The sequence below is a fragment of the Rhamphochromis sp. 'chilingali' genome (genome assembly GCF_963969265.1).
Source record: "Rhamphochromis sp. 'chilingali' genome assembly, chromosome: 21".
Classification (NCBI taxonomy): domain Eukaryota; kingdom Metazoa; phylum Chordata; class Actinopteri; order Cichliformes; family Cichlidae; genus Rhamphochromis; species Rhamphochromis sp. 'chilingali'.
Genome location: NC_137949.1, coordinates 7558166 through 7575849, shown reverse-complemented (window position 1 = coordinate 7575849; position 17684 = coordinate 7558166). Strand labels below are relative to the sequence as shown.

The following is a 17684-nucleotide window of genomic DNA, read 5'->3' as shown; positions in this document are numbered from 1 at the left end:
CATGTTTTAATTCACGTGTGAACTTATCAGCAGCTATGAGGAGCCGATTTGATGCGAGTCGGCTTCTGGTGTGAACAAGAGCTTCAGTTCCTGAAGCCTCGCTAACTGACATCATAAAAAAATAAAACATAAAACGACAAAATGCACCAGACATTGACAAAGAGGGTTTTTTAAACAGCACCCGAGTGATTCTTTTTTCTTCAACCAGCCAACACAGTGAGAACTTCATAATAGCAGCAGAGGAATGATGAAGGTAAACAGAGGTGATCATAAAGGGTTAAATACAGTTGAGTCTCATCTTCCACTCGTCACAGTGAACAGGAAAGCTGGGAACACGCGCACGTTCACACACATCACATCACTTTTTTTAAGTTTAAAGGTCAGTATTTTTCCTATTTGAACTTTATTAGTCTGATGTGTCTTCCTGTGAGTGAAACAGAATCATTAAATACATGAAGACACACACATCTAGCACAGACTTGGTAAGATCTACAAGACAGACAAAACTGACTTTTCTACAGAGACTGAGAAATGACACATTGCAAGATAGACACAACTGAGAAAATATTGTGTAGAACAATGAAAGCAATGATGGCAGCAGGTTTACAGTCTGATTTTTGCATGAACAAATATTATAGGGTCAGTTTTCCCAACAGTGTGAAAATGACTTTTTTCTTTATCTGGTTAAAAACTGTTTATGATCAGATTATATCTGAAGTCTGGATGTAATTCAAAATTATAAAACTAACTTTGTGCAAAAATGTTTAAAAAGGTTTTGGGGTGCATATGCAGTGCCCACTATGATATACTGGTCTAATATTCTGGTTGAATAGGCATAAAAAATAGTCATAAAAGAGAAGAGAAGCGAGCGTCAGTGTTGACATTAACTCGTCCACCAATTTGGATGTGTGATGATCACAGTGATAATGTAGGATCAAGTAAATAAAGCCCCAGTCACACAAGCCAGTCAAATGGCCTGTGATCATTTGGCAACCACTGACTCTGAGGGAAGTGAGTATACCCCAACCAGTTTCTTGAAGTTGATAGTAGTCGCTGGGACGTAGACAAGGAGCTTCTAAATGCCATAGGTACCAGTTCAACCAACTGGTGAAAAACTCTCTGTCATTGCTTTGGTTGCTAGCATGTTGCTGCTGTCCTAGTTTGACTGGAAGTGACAGAGTTGACTACAAACACTTCCCAGCCACTCTCTGAACTTTAGTGAAACTGCAAAAAGTCCAACACAAGCTAGAAATAAAGATTCGTCACCTTCAAAGTAAAAGTTGCAACTTGTGAAACATGCTTGCCTCCAGTGGTGAGGCACGGCTTCTCCATTTCCACTTTGCGTAACATTTTTACAAATTGTACAAATTTTTACAAATTGTAAAAATGTACTAGTTCTCAGCTAGATGAGTATTTGCAGACAACCACGAAAAACTACAAGCAATGTGCTAGCAACCAAAGCAATCACTAGGATGATTTTGGTCCTGCACATATTTTGCAACCATTTTCACCCAGCGAGAGCCAACCCATTGGGGAACACACATTTCCCATGCAAACACTTGTTGTGTCATCTTCAATATGGTGAACAACTCTTGAGCAATGAATTCATGTCAGAGCCTCGACACTGAGCTAACCAGTTGCTTATTAGCTTAGTGTATTTATTTAGTTAAGGTAAATTAAACATATCTGCAGGTTAACCTACTTTTGTCTTTATGCTAACTATGCTAAACAGTTACTTGTTAGCTTAGCTTAGCTTAGCTTAATGTTAAGTTAACAAGCTTCTGGTGGTAGTAGTAGCTTCATATTTAGCATACAACCATAAGAGTGGTATCAAGAGAGAAAATCTTCATCAAATGTTAAATTTTTTTTTTAAATCTGAACCCATTCTTGAATCTTATTTTGCTTGGTGAAAGGTGAGAACATTACTTATAGACGCAAGTATGACTAAAAGATATTATCTATCACAGCAGCAACCTCTAACCAGAGGTGTGGTCGAAAGACAAGGTGAACTGTAAGAAAAATTTCAAAATATTAAATAATTGGTGCTGACGATAACATAAACTGGAGATCCATGTGGACAACTTTTTTTTTCTCCCCACAGTTTACAGTTTGATGTTGACATCTGTTCCTTATCGAGGCCTTGAAGTTTCCACTTAACCTTTCTCTAATTTCCCAGACTTTTGACAGATGCTTTCTAAGCATCCCGCTCTCTGTCTGAGCTCATCTGATGGCCAATATGGCATCATAAGATTTGCCCGTGCGGCAGACCTGAATGTTCTTGAAGCCGGTCTTGTTGAACATGTGTGTGTACTCGGACGGTGGGCGCTCCCTGCCCTTCGTCTGCACCAGCATGTTGAGGGAGAAAAGCTGAGTCATGATGGGCCCTCGTCTGTTCTCAAACAGCATCGCTTCTACCAGCAGGACGCCGCCGCCTGGCAGGAGGACAAACAAAGATACTGAAAGCAGTTTTTGTTTCAAATAGAAACAAAAACTGCTATAAGTATAATAATCAAATGAAAAATTGAGAAAATATAGCAACAATGTGTACTCTACTGAGTGAAATAAGTGTTTGATCCCCTCGAAACACATGATTTAGTACTTGGTGGAGTAAACTAGTGTTGGCCAGCAGGTTTGTGAACATCTTACAGTGCAGCAGGTAAAATACAGGTCAAATCATTAACAAATGGAAACAATTACTAAAACTGTTATTTATGCTGTGCTCCAGATACCACGGAAGTCGGAACTTGGGAGTGTCGGCAGTAAAGTTGCAAAAACGAAGAAAAATGGGATTTGTTTTCATTATTACCAAGGTCGAGCTATTCACGTGTCACAAGAAAAACAATGTAATACTTGTTTTCTGTGCTTAAAAACACTGCTGCAGGGCAGTCAAAGATAGAGCCTGATGAGTGGGCTGAGTTACAAATACACAACAATGGCAGTACAGATGACAAGTTTTTCAGTTTTACTACTGTTTACATCACAGCCACCATCTATGGCTGTGATTGTGATTACCTCAGGATTGGTGGGGTTGCTCTGACTCTGAGTTGAGGAGACGTTCCAGATGAAAATTCCAACTGGGAGCCCAGAAATGTCAACTTCAAACTTGATCGCTCAATAATATACTCATATTATTCTTACTCTTTTGATGAAGCTCATTAGCAATATGAAATGTAATAACAGTGGCTATTTTCAAGCTGGCCACTAACTCTGGTAAGAAAATGTCTCATTTTGACACAAACTGAACATAACTTGTCCGCTTTTGAAGCTGTTACTTCTCTACTTTCCCAGACTTGACAGATCTCACATTCAGTGGTTTGTCGCTAAAACAACAAACCCCCACATGTACCTGGTGTACTGACCTGGTGCACACATGTCATAGATCTTCTTCAGCAGCGTCAGGCACTTCTCTTCAGGCCAGTCATGAATGATTCTGGCCAGAACGTACAAGTCTGCAGTGGGGATTTCACCAGTGAAGAAATCTCCTGCACGTAGAGGGCGCAGCATTAATAAAGACGTATTTACCAGTTTATTGGTTACAGTGAAGAAAAAAATGCTTTTTTCCTAACTAATCTCATAGGGGACCTATTATATCTACTTCCATGCTTCTATGCATGATTCAGATTTCAAAATAACCAAAACAAGATGTTTAAGCTCCTTTCCTCCTCTTTTTTAACCCAGCTTTTTTCTGATTGGCTGCACCTTGCAAACAGGAGGTTTTGAACATTTTTCTATGCCCTTTCTAGGGAAGTACTTTCTATCTAACATTCACACACATTCATACTCAGACGCAAGCATTGGAGAGCAACCTGGGGTTAGTAGCAGAGGATCATGAACCTACCAACCTTCTGATTAGTAGGTGACATACAGCCACCCCCATGTATGTTTTTTCTTAAACATTTAAGGTGTTTTAAATCATCCATAGCAGACTTACCGGACTGAAATACAATAGCATCATTCTCCTGAGAGAAATGCTTCTGAGCCACGTCCACGACCTGCTGGAGATCAAACACTGTGACGGTGGATGAGGGATACGCCTTTGCCATCTCGCGGGCCAAAGCACCAGTGCAACCTAGCAATCGTTCATAAACAGCGATCAACATTTATCAGAGGGAACAATCCTTCAAAATGTTCATTTTTGGTATACATGAATTTGAGGTATCTACACCAATCAGGTATAACGTTACGAGCACTGACAGGTGAAGTGAATAACACTGATTATCTCCTCTTCATGGCACCTATTTGGGCGAGATATATCTGGGACCAAGTGGACATTTGTCCTCAAAGTTGATGTGTTAGAAGCAGGAAAAATGGGTGAGTTTAAGGAGATGAACGAGTCTGACGAGGACCAAATTGTGATAGCTAGACGACTGGGTCAGAGCATCTCCAAAACTGCAGCTCTTGTGGGGTGTTCCCAGTCTGCAAAGGTCGGTATCTGTCAAAAGTGGTCGAACGAAGGAGCAGTGGTGAGCCAGCGACAGGATGATGAGTCACCAAGAGACACTGATGCATGTGGGGGAGTGAAGGCTGGATAATGTGCCCTGCCACAAAGCAAAAATGGTTCAAGGAGCACAACAACGAGACTGAGATGTTAACTTGTCTCCGGTTTCCCCAGAGCTCAATCCAATTGAGCATGTATGGGATGTACTGGACAAACAGCCCCGATTCATGGAGGCCCCACCTCGCAACTTAAACGACTTAAAGGTGGACATAATGTTATGTCTGATAGGTGTGTGTATATCTATTTGCCTTCTTGGGAAGAATAATAGCCCCTCTCAGATGTCAGAGCATCCCTGACAGCCTCTTACCTCCAAGATCTACTACGTTCTGGAAGCCGGAGAGATTGAACGCTGTCACAACGTCATGTCCATCCAGAACCCATGACGAGTTCATGAGACCCATGAATTTCAGCATGTCCTCTTCTGATCTGTGCGGTACAGTTTAGGTTCATATACTGAATCCTAACAAGCTCAAAGCCACACTTGAAGCAGCGGGATCAACACCAACCTGTAAATGGCTTGGAAGACCTCCTCTGCTGGAAGGCTGAATGTCTTTTCATTCTGATTCTTCCCCTCCCTGCATGATGACAGAGGATAAGGAACAATTCTTTGTGCTCATGAAAACAACACAAAGCGAAAGAGAATGGTTGCTTTACATCTGCAAACATTTCTAAAAGCCCTGTTAAATCAGCTCGTTTTGTGTGGTATTTTAGCCTGATGTGGTCCCATGTGAATACACAGACCTGACAGCATCCACCAAGTTGTTCCACAGTGGGTAGATGGTTTGGGATTGGTAGACGATCATGTCATGGAGAGATTTGGCGCTGCCTTTGGCCAGATAAAGATTTGCCACGTCGGTGCTGCTGTACAAAGCTGTTTTAATAGAAGAGAAAGAGCAATAAATTAAAATGAAAGCCTTAAAGAGCAGCTAAATGTAACTGTTACACAATTACATACAATTTAATTATACCATTTTTTAATTATAATATTATTACCTGATGTAGCTTAAATTTGACATGTTGGCTTTTTGGAATGATCACACTGGAGATCATTTTCATGCCCAGGGAGAAACCATCATATTTTTGTAGTTTCCTTCTCTCTGTACATCAAAAACTACTTTCGGTCACCACAGCGGGTAGCTCTACAGATTTCCACCCCTTGTGCCCTTCCTGACACAACCCCGAGGGGTTTGCATCTCCTCCCAGAAACAAATCAGGGATCTTTTGCTTGCTACACTATACCCGCCTCCTCCTATTCCTCACCTGTTCCATCTGTCTTCTCAACCTCCAGGATCTCAATGCCCACCAGCGCGTCCAGCAGCCTCTCCATCCCATCCAAGCTGGTGCCCAGCTCCTGAGCAACATGCTGGGCACTCAAAGGCTCCTGGGACCTGAGCAGCAGGTCAAATACTCCAAGCTCACAGGCTGAAAATATCACCTGCGGAAAGACCTGTCAAGTTAACAACTTTGCACTGGTAGGCAGACTTTTAGTTAAAAAACTATGAGTATAGGCAGATCCACCACCTCAGTCCAGTTTGTAATATTTCAACAGTTCCTGCATATAGTGGAGAAAATCTGAATCGACACACATTAAATCAGACTGACACTTCCCGAAGATAAACCGTGAAATGTTTACCTTGGACACTCTGAAGCCGTTAAAATACTCCAGAAGTTTGAACGGGTAATCCAGCTCACTCTGGGACATATGCTCTGCCATTACTGCGCTCCTGGTGGGGAAACATACCGACACAACGCCCTCACAGCCGGAGGAAAAACTCGCGCTTAACGTGGACAAACACTCTCCACGGGATCACCACTTACCGTCCGGAAAGCAGCCAGAAGGATCCGAGTCTGGTGAAGGTTGGTTTTAGAGGGTGTAAGTGCAGCACGGTTAGTTTGGGTTTTAGATAAAACAGCCAAAATGTCGGCGGTGTGTGATGGAGCTGCTGCTGGGAAATGTTCGGCAGAGAATCAGCTAAGATACATCCGTGATCCGTGATCTTGCTGAAAGCATTAGGAGAAACCCGCTTTGGCTTTACACAACGGCGACAGTGCATGAGCCACAACAGCCAACACCAAACTCACACTCACTCACACACGTTGTGATGAAGTTCCCGAATCAATCAGCGGCGGAGGGAGGCGCAGTTGAGTAGTTGATATCAGAGATTTACGCTCCACGTGAATGAATAAATGCAGCTCTGAAATATGGATTAACCCTCTGATGCATAGTGGTCACTGGAGTGGACAGCTACTAAAACGTACATATCTCTTTAATGCATTGGTTTCTATGGTGGAACTGCATATTAGCCTCTAGAGTGCTCTCTGCTGCCATGCTCCATTGAGGTCAATTCAGTGTTCAGTTAGTGCAACTGCAAGTAAATTTCCTCTGAATCAAAGATGGCAGGCAAACTGTCACCCCTGCCGACCACTGCTGGCATATCCTGTCAATCCTTCTATGCTAAAAGAGCCCAACAGGTAAAAAAAATATGATGATATGCAGTAACATCTAGGGAAGGATATTATCTGTTTGGAATAAGAAATTGTTATGTCTAATATGTAGAAAACTACGATTAACCATGTGTCCACTGTAGTGGACATCATGCATTACCCACTATATTTTTTTTAACATAAGTCATAAATTGTCTCACTGTTTTTTGGGACTGTTTTGGTTATAAGTAAGCATATAATTGTTACATTTATAAGCTACTCATTTAAAATGTATATTTCTGTGCAGATCAGCTGTAGTTTGAGTTACTATAATAATTATTTTATCATATTTTGTAGACTTCAAATGCAGCAAAGAATAAGGCAGTGTACAGAATAGTCCAGGAAATTCCATCCAGCTCCAGTGATGATGATTTCATTGATGAGTGCAGTGATGATGAGTTCAGTGATAAGTCCAGTGATGATGAGAGTGGCTGCCAGAGCAGAACAGAGACATAGGAACTACGGACAGCCTAGGTGTGATGAACACAGAAGTGTTTGGAGATGCAGAGACTAAGATGTCAGTTTGTGTTTTCTTCCAGCATGCTACTAAGGGCTTGGTAATACTGTCCTGCATCGTTATAGAACTGTGTAGACTCAAAAATGTTGCTCTTGTTGGAGATAGTTTGCCATATTCAGGTGTAGGATTCACAGCTAGGACTGTTGATTGGTTTTGTTATTTACGTCTAAACATTGGGGCCTTATGAGTTGAAAGTTCCAAAAAAATTGCTGAGATGTTTTTCAAAGGATACAAGCAAACAAGTGTTTGTATATTTACAATAGAACACAAGGTAATTAATTTTTATAGTAAATTCACAGTATTTCATGCTAAGTGCTCAGGCGCATGTAGTCCACTGGAGTGGACAAGTTTATAACTTTATAAAAAAACATATTTTTGGGGAAAAAAGAGTTGAACATTTTTTTTCATGTCCTGAGAAGAATAAAAGCACTTAAGAAAAAAATCTTGACCAAGGCTTTCATAATTCATGCATCAGAGGGTTAATGTTTATTATTGGTGTTACATGTACCAAAAATGTTCCAGTGTCTCTGGATATGACAGCGAACCCGGGAGAAATTACTTAGCAAGCACAAATAATATTTACTCATTCTTTGTGGCTATGAAGGACAAGAGGGGGGACAAAGTGTTACCTTGTTACAACCAGGCTGTCACAAAAACACAACACTTGTTCCGATTTCTTGTCTTGAACCTATGAAAACTCACTAATTGTCGAGCTGTCGAATTCTTTGACCTGTAAATTTGCAATTTTGTACATTTATATACAACATAATACAACGTCATACAATATAAACAATTTTAATGTTACATATTCTGTATATATTACCACTGTGACAGTGTTGCAACTACTTGCACCTTAAATTCTTACTACACCCACACATAAGCTACATAAGCACTTGTTTACTTTATTATTTTCTGTGCTCAGAGTTAAGTCTATTCTTTATTTTAGTTATTTGTTTATTTAATGTGAAGGGAACCTGCAGAGTAAGAATTTAATTGCTCTGCGTATCCACTTGTGTTTTGTGGTGTATATGACAATAAACTTCTTGAATGTTGAATAAAAAATTCAGTTTGACAGGTTTTTGGTAAAAACAAGGTGATTCCAAAAGAGCTATCAGCTGTAACCTTGGCATGTCTCAGCATGACGTGCAATGTGTCCTTAAGAAATAAATTAAAATAAAGAAGTGGAGGAGAAAAGACGTGGCAGACCTAAAAATGATCTTTGACAAACGGACAGTATCTTAAAGTCTGTAAGAAACTGGAAAAATCATGATACGTGCATCTGGACCGTTAGATGATCAATCAGCTGCTTGCTAAAGACAATCAGAAATATTCTCTATGGAGGGGTTAATGTCAGGAAGGCGTTTTTAGAGAAGGGAAATAGGAAGAAAAGGCTGAAATAGGGAAATTATACAAGAAGTGGAGTAAAAATCACTAAAAACACTCATTCATGGACTGGCCTCCCCAGAGCCTGGACCTCAACATTATTGAAGCAGTGTGGGATCAGCTTGATAGAGATCAGAACGATATGCATCCAACATCCAAAGAAGAGCTTTGAAAGTCCTTCAAAAAGCCTGGAGAATTATTCCTGACTATTCCTATTCGTGCTTAATGAAATCACAAGAAAGTTTGTCTAAGAGATTTCAGCCTCTGTTGAAGAAAAAAGGTCCTCATGCAAAACAGACTTTCAAAGCTCATTAGAACTGTACAAACTGTTTTTCCTTCCATACAGGATCCAAAGGATGTTTCAAAACTTTTGCTCAGTACTGCAAATGTTTGCATACACAAGACTATTAATCCAGTATGTTTATATATGCGTAGATTTCCAGTATGTGCAGAGGGTGCAGCAATGGGAGGCCGAATTTCAGCTTTTGCAAAGATTTGCATGTTATAAATGTTGATGCTAATGTACCAGCGAGCTACGGTATCCAAATATTAGTGTTGTTGACCCAAGTCATGTTTCAGTTTTATGCAAACACGTTTTAACTACTTAGGATATCTTATGTATGGGTTGTCTTACGCAAGCAAATCAAACCTGTCCTGATGAGGCTGAGTGATTCATTCAAATCCTATGAAGTAAAAAAATATTGTTATTTGCTCATTATTAACATCACCCTAAGTATTTCCTTCAACATATAGATTTTTTAAAATTATTGCAGTATCAAACAGTAAGTTTAGTTCCTAGTTAAACACAAAGGTTTTTACTTTACTAGAGGCAGCTTCACATTTTGTGAAACTCTTAGCACTTTTTTTTTTCCTTCTTAGTTATATTACAGAACTTCTAATTACTGCATGCATGTGCCACCCAGCATGACTGTTCCCCCACCATCGCTGTCAGAAGAAAGCAAACAGGACTGATGGAAAGACAGTGATAAAACACGGGAAAACTGTGTTCCTGCTAGCGATCCAATCACGCATCTCAAATAAATTCCAGACATCTTCAATTATTAACCAAATTGATTTATTATGCATGAACAAATCCCTTCCTGCTTCTGTCACGCAGACACGCACACACACACGCCCAACATTTAAATACATGAGATGTGGTGGGAATTCAGCATAGCTCACTTTGTTGTTGCACATGCTTTAATAAAATGATAGATATATTTACAGGATAAGCAACGGCTCTGAAAAACATTTTCTGCAATAACAGCTCCCGGTCCCACCCTGCAGCACACTGCAACGCTCCTTGTATTTTGTTTTCCCCCCGTTTGGAAATTCATCCACATTTAAAAAGAAGTTTAGAACGCAAAGAAGGAAATACAAAAAAACAAACAAAAACAAACAAACAATGGAGGGGGGGTTTGGCCAATACGACATAGCATTATACGTATATGGAGTTCATCAACTACATAAATATGGCAGTAACACTGAGTAATTCATACGGACTATTTACAAAGTTTGTGAAGTGGGGAAATATTACAGTCTGTGCATGGACGACTGATAGAACATATGCCTTCTTAAAAGTCTGGGGGACCGAGTCTAGGAAAAGCCTACACCTCCATCCTTCTGCTTGCCTCCTCTGTTAGACCGGTCAGGACTGACACAACAAACAAAATAAGGCACAATTAATACTTGGACCATTTTCAGGGGAATCTACAGACTTGCAGCTGGCTTGTGAGGCATGTAAACAATTGAGTCGATTGATTAGGACTGCCCTGTCATCTTCCCTTTGTATTCCCGATCACTGATTCAGTCCATCTGATGTGATTCAAAACAAGTTTCATATGGCAAGGACCTCTGACCCCTCCACCCCCTCCCATCCAAAATAAAAAGGAAACAAAAAAAAAGAGAAAACAAAACAAAAATTTGCCCTCCCGCCCTGCCCTCCCTCTATGCTACTCAACAAATACAATCACATGGTGACAAACAAAGAAAACTAGTAGTGCATACACTACAAACAACAGGAAAATGCGACGCCCTGCCAATTGCCTTTGGTTAGGCCACAGCACTGCCCTCTGAACAAGGGGAGACAATGACTTAAACACAAAAAACAAAAGAAAAAAAATAAATCAAATGATTGATTGATAAGCTGTCCGAAGCTGAAGCAGTTTCAGTTGCAATGTGACTAAACCAAAGATAAAAAGAGAGAGAAATCCACTTCCCCATCCCAGTCCACTGATCATCTCAGACCAATGTGTTTCTCTGACTACCTCGGACCAGCCTCCACCCGTGCCCTGCGGCGACCATGACGACCACACTTTCCCCCTCCCCCAGACAAATGATTAAAATATTTTAGGGTTTTTGTTTCAGATACATCTAATGTCACGAGGCCTCTCGCCGCCCCCAGATGTGTTTGCTGTCGATAAAAAAAAGCTCCTCGAAGGTTTTTGCGGTCAATCGCTTTCTGTTGGTGGTGATCTCTGTGGGATGGAGAGAAGAGGGAGGTCTGGGTGTTTACACTTGAATTCTGCCCTTCCAGAGCAGCCATGTCACCGGGCAGAATCAGGAGTGAAGATTTTGGCCAGTGGGGCAGGAGAAGGGAGTGGCAGATAGGCCAATAGGGCAGGAGGAAATGGAGGAAGTGGTCTAGGGGGGCCTGGGGGGGCCCTGTCACAGCTGTTTGGGGCTCCTGGCTTTGGTCGGAGTGATGGAACCTCTCAGTCGTGTTTCAGGTGGTCCTTGATGTCCTCCTCGTCTGTGTACTCTGACGGCTCGTCGCCCGGCTTCAGTAACCTTCCGACGTAGTCATACTTTTCTGGAAGAAAGTGCAGAACAGATTTAAAGCTCAAACAAAGGGCTGAGTGATCAATAAAATCACCTGACAGACGGCTAACCTACAAGTAACCGGACAATGGAAAAATTGTTTGGCTGGGTTTCCAAGTAAAATGTCAGACAGCTGGTCAGGGTACATTCAATTGCCTTACGTGGTCAATACATTTTGGAGATAAGGGATTGCATGTCTGATAAAGATTTGGCTTTGATTTGCTTCGCTAATTTTCTCTGGATTTATAAATGACTGTAGGGCAGAAACAGAAATCTGGACCTGCATGTCTGCTGGCTGCCCTAAAAGCCACACACACAAAAAGTGACCGTTGAACCCCCGAGGCTGAATCAGCAGACTGGTTTTGGCTGGTAAAAACAAGACATCTGACCCATGTGTGACACAATCAGCAACAGTCCAAAAATCAAAGATGCTCAGTTTTTAGGCTTAGTTTGGGAAGGCTTAAGTGTTTGAGGCTGGAACCAAAATTATTACATTATAATTTGTTTTATGTCAGTAAATTAATCAACTCGTGATTTAAGCTCCCAAACCTCTCTCAATACTTAAGCGAATACATTTGCCCTCGATGTCAAGATACAACTTTGGGCTGGAACAGCGCTGAGCGTAAATGACATGCTGTCATCCTCTTATAAGAGTCAATCAACTGCAGTTTGGGATTCACCAACTCAGCCAAAGCTGCTCAGTCCTGCTTTAAAGTGTTATTTAAGCAAGCAGAAGCCCGGCAGTACTTCAGACGAGTTCCAGTCCAAAATTAGACACTAATACAGTAGATCTGAGGTAAATCACACGAGGAAAGTTTTAAAATGACAGACTGTAACAGGATCCAACACTGTGCTGCATGTACAGCGAGCACAGAATAATCCTTGGATTATGACATGTCAGAAAATGAAGGCCTTTGTTTCCTTCCAGTTTCAGTGCTTCCTGTTGTTAACTGCTCTGCTGAAGATGTGGTGGCGGGAGATATTTTCAGGGTTTTTTATGTTTTTGTTTTTTTGCATGTCTCTTTCAAGTTCACTCCAAAGTTTCTTTCAACTCCAGACAACCAACAAACATTCAGAGCTGAAATGACTTCAAGTCTATGGATAATCAATGAATAACAATAGTATAAATAATTTTGTAGCTTCAAATCCTTCAACACCTCCCTTTCTTAAAAAAGATTTTAATTAACTGCAGGTTTTTAACTACAGACTGCAAATAGTCCATAGTGAAAATAACTGCTGATATAATTTGACAGTGTGCTACTTCTGATCTTTATATCACACACAGTAATTTGTCTGTTTCCAGAGTAAATGAGACACTTTATGGCATCACCGTAGGTGTACGGCAAAAAGCAAAAAAATGCCCATATGGCATAAACAGCAGGTCACTTCATTAGCAGATTAATGAGTTATGAAAAGAGCTCTTAGCTACAGCTGCTTCTTCATATTTTCTACAAGAAGGGGCAAACTGAAGCTGCTGACCCATTTGGTCCACTGATGGTTTTTCCACCACTGACTCACCTTTAAAAGCCTAATAAGTCACTAACGAGTATTTAGTGAGGGTCTACTTACATAATGACTGCAAGTAGTGTTTTCCCCCCCCCAAAATGACAGGCCTGAGGGTCCAGTCGAGGAAAAACAAACAAAGCAAAAAAAAAAAACTTGCTTTTTTGGACAGTGAAGTAAACTTGAAATCAATACAAACAGAAGATTAAAACTCAGTCAGTGCTGTCTAGCTATTTGGATCCTCACTTAATATGATGGGTGCTGTTGTGAAATCTGAGCAAAATCAATACGAGTGTATTTTCTCTTCATAAGCGTACCCATAAATTGCATCTCCCACTCTCTAACACTCTCCATCTGTACAGCACTGAGATCTGACAAGTCGTCGTACTCGTCCCTCAGGATGTCTTTCTCCAGGCAGAAGGTGGCCAGGCCTCTCGAAGCATCCCGGCCAGCGAAAATGCCATAAGGACCATCTGAGAAACAAACAACAGCAAGAATGAGTAAGAGTTAAAGTACTTTCATATCTCCTTTAACTAATCAAATAACCAACAAAGTGTTTGCACTCCACTGTGTGTGCAGCGCAAAAGCATCACATGGTTTTACTGAGAATAAGGGAAAGTATACAGATGAAGTTGGAGTAAAGCAACAAGTTAACCTTTTATGATTAACTCAGACTTGCATCTTGTGACGATAGCAGCTGCTTCACATTAAACGTTTTCAAGAACAGTAAATACGCATGAACGTGTTCATTAAGCTGCTAAATAAATACATTAAAAATAGTTTGTTTTTAAAATCATCCACATTGTAGATGCTGAATGAGCACTACTGATGTTTTTATTAGAGTCTGGAGATAGATTAGTATGATCATATTGTAATCTGAAACTCAATATCAGCAACCTAAGGAGTACATTTCCTGAGTTGCACAAGAGTTTAACTGGGGCTGCAACACTCTGTCAATTAAACAGTTACTCAAGCAGAAATTTAATCATGTCAACAGGCACTTTTCAAGCAGAAATGCCAAACATTCACTCGTTCACACCACTCAAAAGGAATGAGTCCTTCAAACTCTTCTGATTAGAAAGAAAAATCAATCATGCAAATCTTCAGAGATGCAATGAATAGGCAGTTGTTAGAAAAAGAACAAATTTTTTTGTCCTGTAGAAATGTCACAGAAATGACAGGTCTCTGTTGTCACCTATGACAATTTGTTACTCTAAACCAGACCTGCAACAAAACTCACCACATTATTAGCACTGAGGGCTTTAGTCAAACAAACATTGTAATCTAATCAGATCACATCCAGTATTTTCCTACCTTTGTTACAGCCCAGTCTTGTAACATCTGCCAGCAAGATTAATTTTTATAAGGACATGTGTTACACTAAGGGACTTCTGCTTCTGATATCTGACTTTATTATCACTCGAAAGGGACCAGTGATATACAGTCTCATAAAACTCCTGAAGTTTTTCTCCACGTTTTGAATCCTTCATCATCTTCCAAGAGGACAATCATCTGACTTGCATGTGAAAACTCTGCAGGCTCATATAACGGTGCAACCCAACACAGATCAATGCTCACTCTGGCACTGCTTAAGAGTTTATGAAGCAGAGCTAATCAACTCAAAGATAAGGAGTACTCTTTACCTTTCACAACCAACCACGAGAATTAGAGATAAAACTCCAGCGTGCACTTCACACGAAACTTCAGTGTGCAACATAGACATTTACTAAATTTGAATCATGCTGTTTTTTTTTCATGTTGACTTGATGTGTAACAAAAAAGAAACGCTCACTGGACCACATTAGTGCCAAAATAAGGCCTGAAAGACAGAGCAACAGCTGTGAGTGACAGCTACAACTGCAGGGATACAAGTGACTTAATATAATTTCTGATTAAAGGGTGGATCTATTTAATGCCACAATGAATGACAAATGCATCAGATCTGACAAGGAAGGTGGTGATGGAACAGCAGAAAACACCACCATTACCAAGTTGCACATCTTTATTCATTTTAATTTATTTAGTTTATGCCTTGTTTTACTTTTCTATCAACTGTTTCTCCAGCATTAAATCCAGTGTGACTAATATACACTACAGTTTATGTCACGGTCCTGCCAGCTCCACTGAGCCTCTGGTAGTGTGTCATAAGTTGGTGAGGTGGACAGATTCAGGGCCTGCTTGGCTCGGTCCTCTCATTGTGAAGTAGCAGACTGACACATGAGACTGCTGTTTGAATAATTATAGTTTATTGCAGAGTTGACGGCTGACTCAGCCTAGCCAGAGAAAATGCAGAGTAGCACGTTAGACGGCTGTGGGCCCGTCACATTCGTTTTGTCTAAGTGAAAGACGTGTCATATCTTCTTTTCGTGTTTTGCCAGTCTCGTCCCTATAACTCCATTTAACTTCACACAGTGGCACCCAAACTTGCTTTTCCCAATCGCAAATAAACATACAGTACGAGTACAGTAGTGCTGAGGTCATTTGAGGTGAAAATATTCATGCAAACTGTACAGAATTGATGCATTGTGAGTCCCATCACTGTAAACAAGCGACGGGTCCAGTCCAGACACTCGCACATTGTGCACGTCGACAAGCTAACAGGCTAGCGTTAGCAGACTAGCATGCTAAAACGTAATAATCATCTCCCGGCTGCATAACTTTAAACAGAAAGTGTCGCAGGTTTACGGTACATTAATATATATATATAAGGTTCAAACGTCTGCAACTTTAGTTGTAGTCACAACCCCAAAAGAAAAGTCGTGCTAGCGGCTAGCTAACAGCTAGCACTCCATTCAAAAACATAGACAAAGCCGAAGAGCTAGGCTAACCCCGACGGTTTGCGCCCAAATTTTGGTTCGGGACAACTCACCCCAAGAAGGGACACCTCAGCTTCCTCACGCAATCGTAAAGATTGTTGTTTTCCCACAGCTCACTCACCTTTACCGTAAAACTTTTTCCCGCTGGTCACGTCGAAAACTTTCATGTTGACGGCCATCAGGATGCGGGGGTTCTGGATACCGTCGTACTCCCGCAGCTGCTCCAGAGTGAAGTCCCGTCTCCTCATCTTGGGAAGCGCCGAGGCCTCGTCGCCCTGGGCCGCGTATGAGTATAGCCGTTTGCCCCACCGTCGGTAGACCACCAGACAGACCACCGCTACTAGAACTAAAATACTGATATTCAGCAACATCCCTCCGAGGCCAAGCCCGTCCGACTCCTCCGCTGCCCCCTGCCCACCGCTTGTGTCAACTGGTCCGCTCGAACTGTCTCCATCGTCCGCCATACTGCACGGTTAGCGCCTACCCGCCCCTGGCCAATGCCGCGTTCACGTCCTGTCGGGAACCACTAGTTGAGCGAGGGTTCAGCGTTGTTGCTGCTGCTGCTACGGCTAGGCAAAAATGAAAGCGACTGCTCCACAGGAGCCCCAAGATCTTCAGTCTCCTTGTGTCAGCGGATTCGCCTTACACTGATAGAAAATATGTTTGAAAATAGTACAAAATTATCTATATATATGTGTGTATAACAAAAAAAGACAAAAACAACCATATATATGTGTGTATGTGTGTATGTATATATATATATATATATATATATATATATATATATATATATATATATATATATGTATATATATATATATATATATATGTATATATATATATATATATATATGTATATATATATATATATATATATGTATATATATATATATATATATATATATATATGTATATATATATATATATATATATATATATATATATATATATATGTATATATATATATATATATGTGTATATATATATGTATGTATATATATATATATATATATATATATATATATATATATATATATATATATGTGTATATATATATGTATGTATATATATATATATATATATATATATATATATATATATGTGTATATATGTATGTATATATATATATATATATATATATATACACACATATATATACACATATATACACACACACATATTATAAGGCAACAGCAGAGTTTGTACAATTTTAATGAGCTTGAAAGTGAATATTTGTTATAATCACCTTTATTTTTCAGTATAGCCTGAACTCTCTTAAGCACCCCCAAAAAGTTGATTCTGTTCATCTGGACGTAGCGTTTTCAGTGGGAAAAACGTCTTATCACTCTTCTAAGTGACTTCTTCAGTCCCAGCCAACTGCAGGTCTCCCCAACCTTTTAAACAGTACCTTTGCACAATGATTGAAACCAGCCCACTGAATGAACAATGGGCTGTGAGGTCAGTTCTCTCTTAGGCAGCTTTCTTGTCATTTCTTTAAGTAGTCTTCAGGAATAGTTCTCCTGGCTTCTTGAAGAACATTCAAAGCTCATTTAAATGCTGTATGTCAATAAGCTAGAGATCCAGACTGTGGGGAGGCCAATCCATGACTGTTAGCAGTCAAAACTGCATGGGAAATGATTTCTGACAATTCCTCAATATTGGA

General features: G+C 40.3%; 2 protein-coding genes across 5 annotated transcripts; both read right to left on the bottom strand.

Moving 5' to 3' along the window:
- Window positions 1-102: 102 nt before the first annotated feature.
- On the bottom strand, window positions 103-7131 carry asmt2 (acetylserotonin O-methyltransferase 2). Of its 4 annotated transcripts, none has more exons than XM_080871363.1 (10): window positions 6317-7130; window positions 6132-6222; window positions 5759-5933; window positions 5240-5369; window positions 5005-5073; window positions 4806-4924; window positions 3932-4069; window positions 3360-3482; window positions 3013-3074; window positions 2276-2456 (listed from the first exon to the last, which is right to left on the bottom strand). In XM_080871363.1, exons 1-10 carry the CDS (start codon window positions 6550-6552, stop codon window positions 2412-2414), a joined length of 1188 nt encoding a protein of 395 aa, XP_080727489.1. In that variant the 5' UTR covers window positions 6553-7130; the 3' UTR covers window positions 2276-2411. The 4 variants fall into 4 exon arrangements, with proteins under 4 accessions (XP_080727487.1, XP_080727489.1, XP_080727490.1 ...); XM_080871364.1 differs by having other exon boundaries at window positions 2276-2432; XM_080871361.1 differs by lacking the exon at window positions 3013-3074 and having other exon boundaries at window positions 103-2432; window positions 6317-7127.
- A 2807-nt stretch (window positions 7132-9938) lies between these two features.
- pgrmc2 (progesterone receptor membrane component 2) lies at window positions 9939-16597 on the bottom strand. Its single transcript, XM_080871366.1, has 3 exons — window positions 16143-16597; window positions 13523-13678; window positions 9939-11694 (listed from the first exon to the last, which is right to left on the bottom strand). The coding sequence occupies exons 1-3, from the start codon at window positions 16483-16485 to the stop codon at window positions 11597-11599; spliced, it is 597 nt and encodes a 198-aa protein (XP_080727492.1). The 5' UTR covers window positions 16486-16597; the 3' UTR covers window positions 9939-11596.
- Window positions 16598-17684: the final 1087 nt, after the last annotated feature.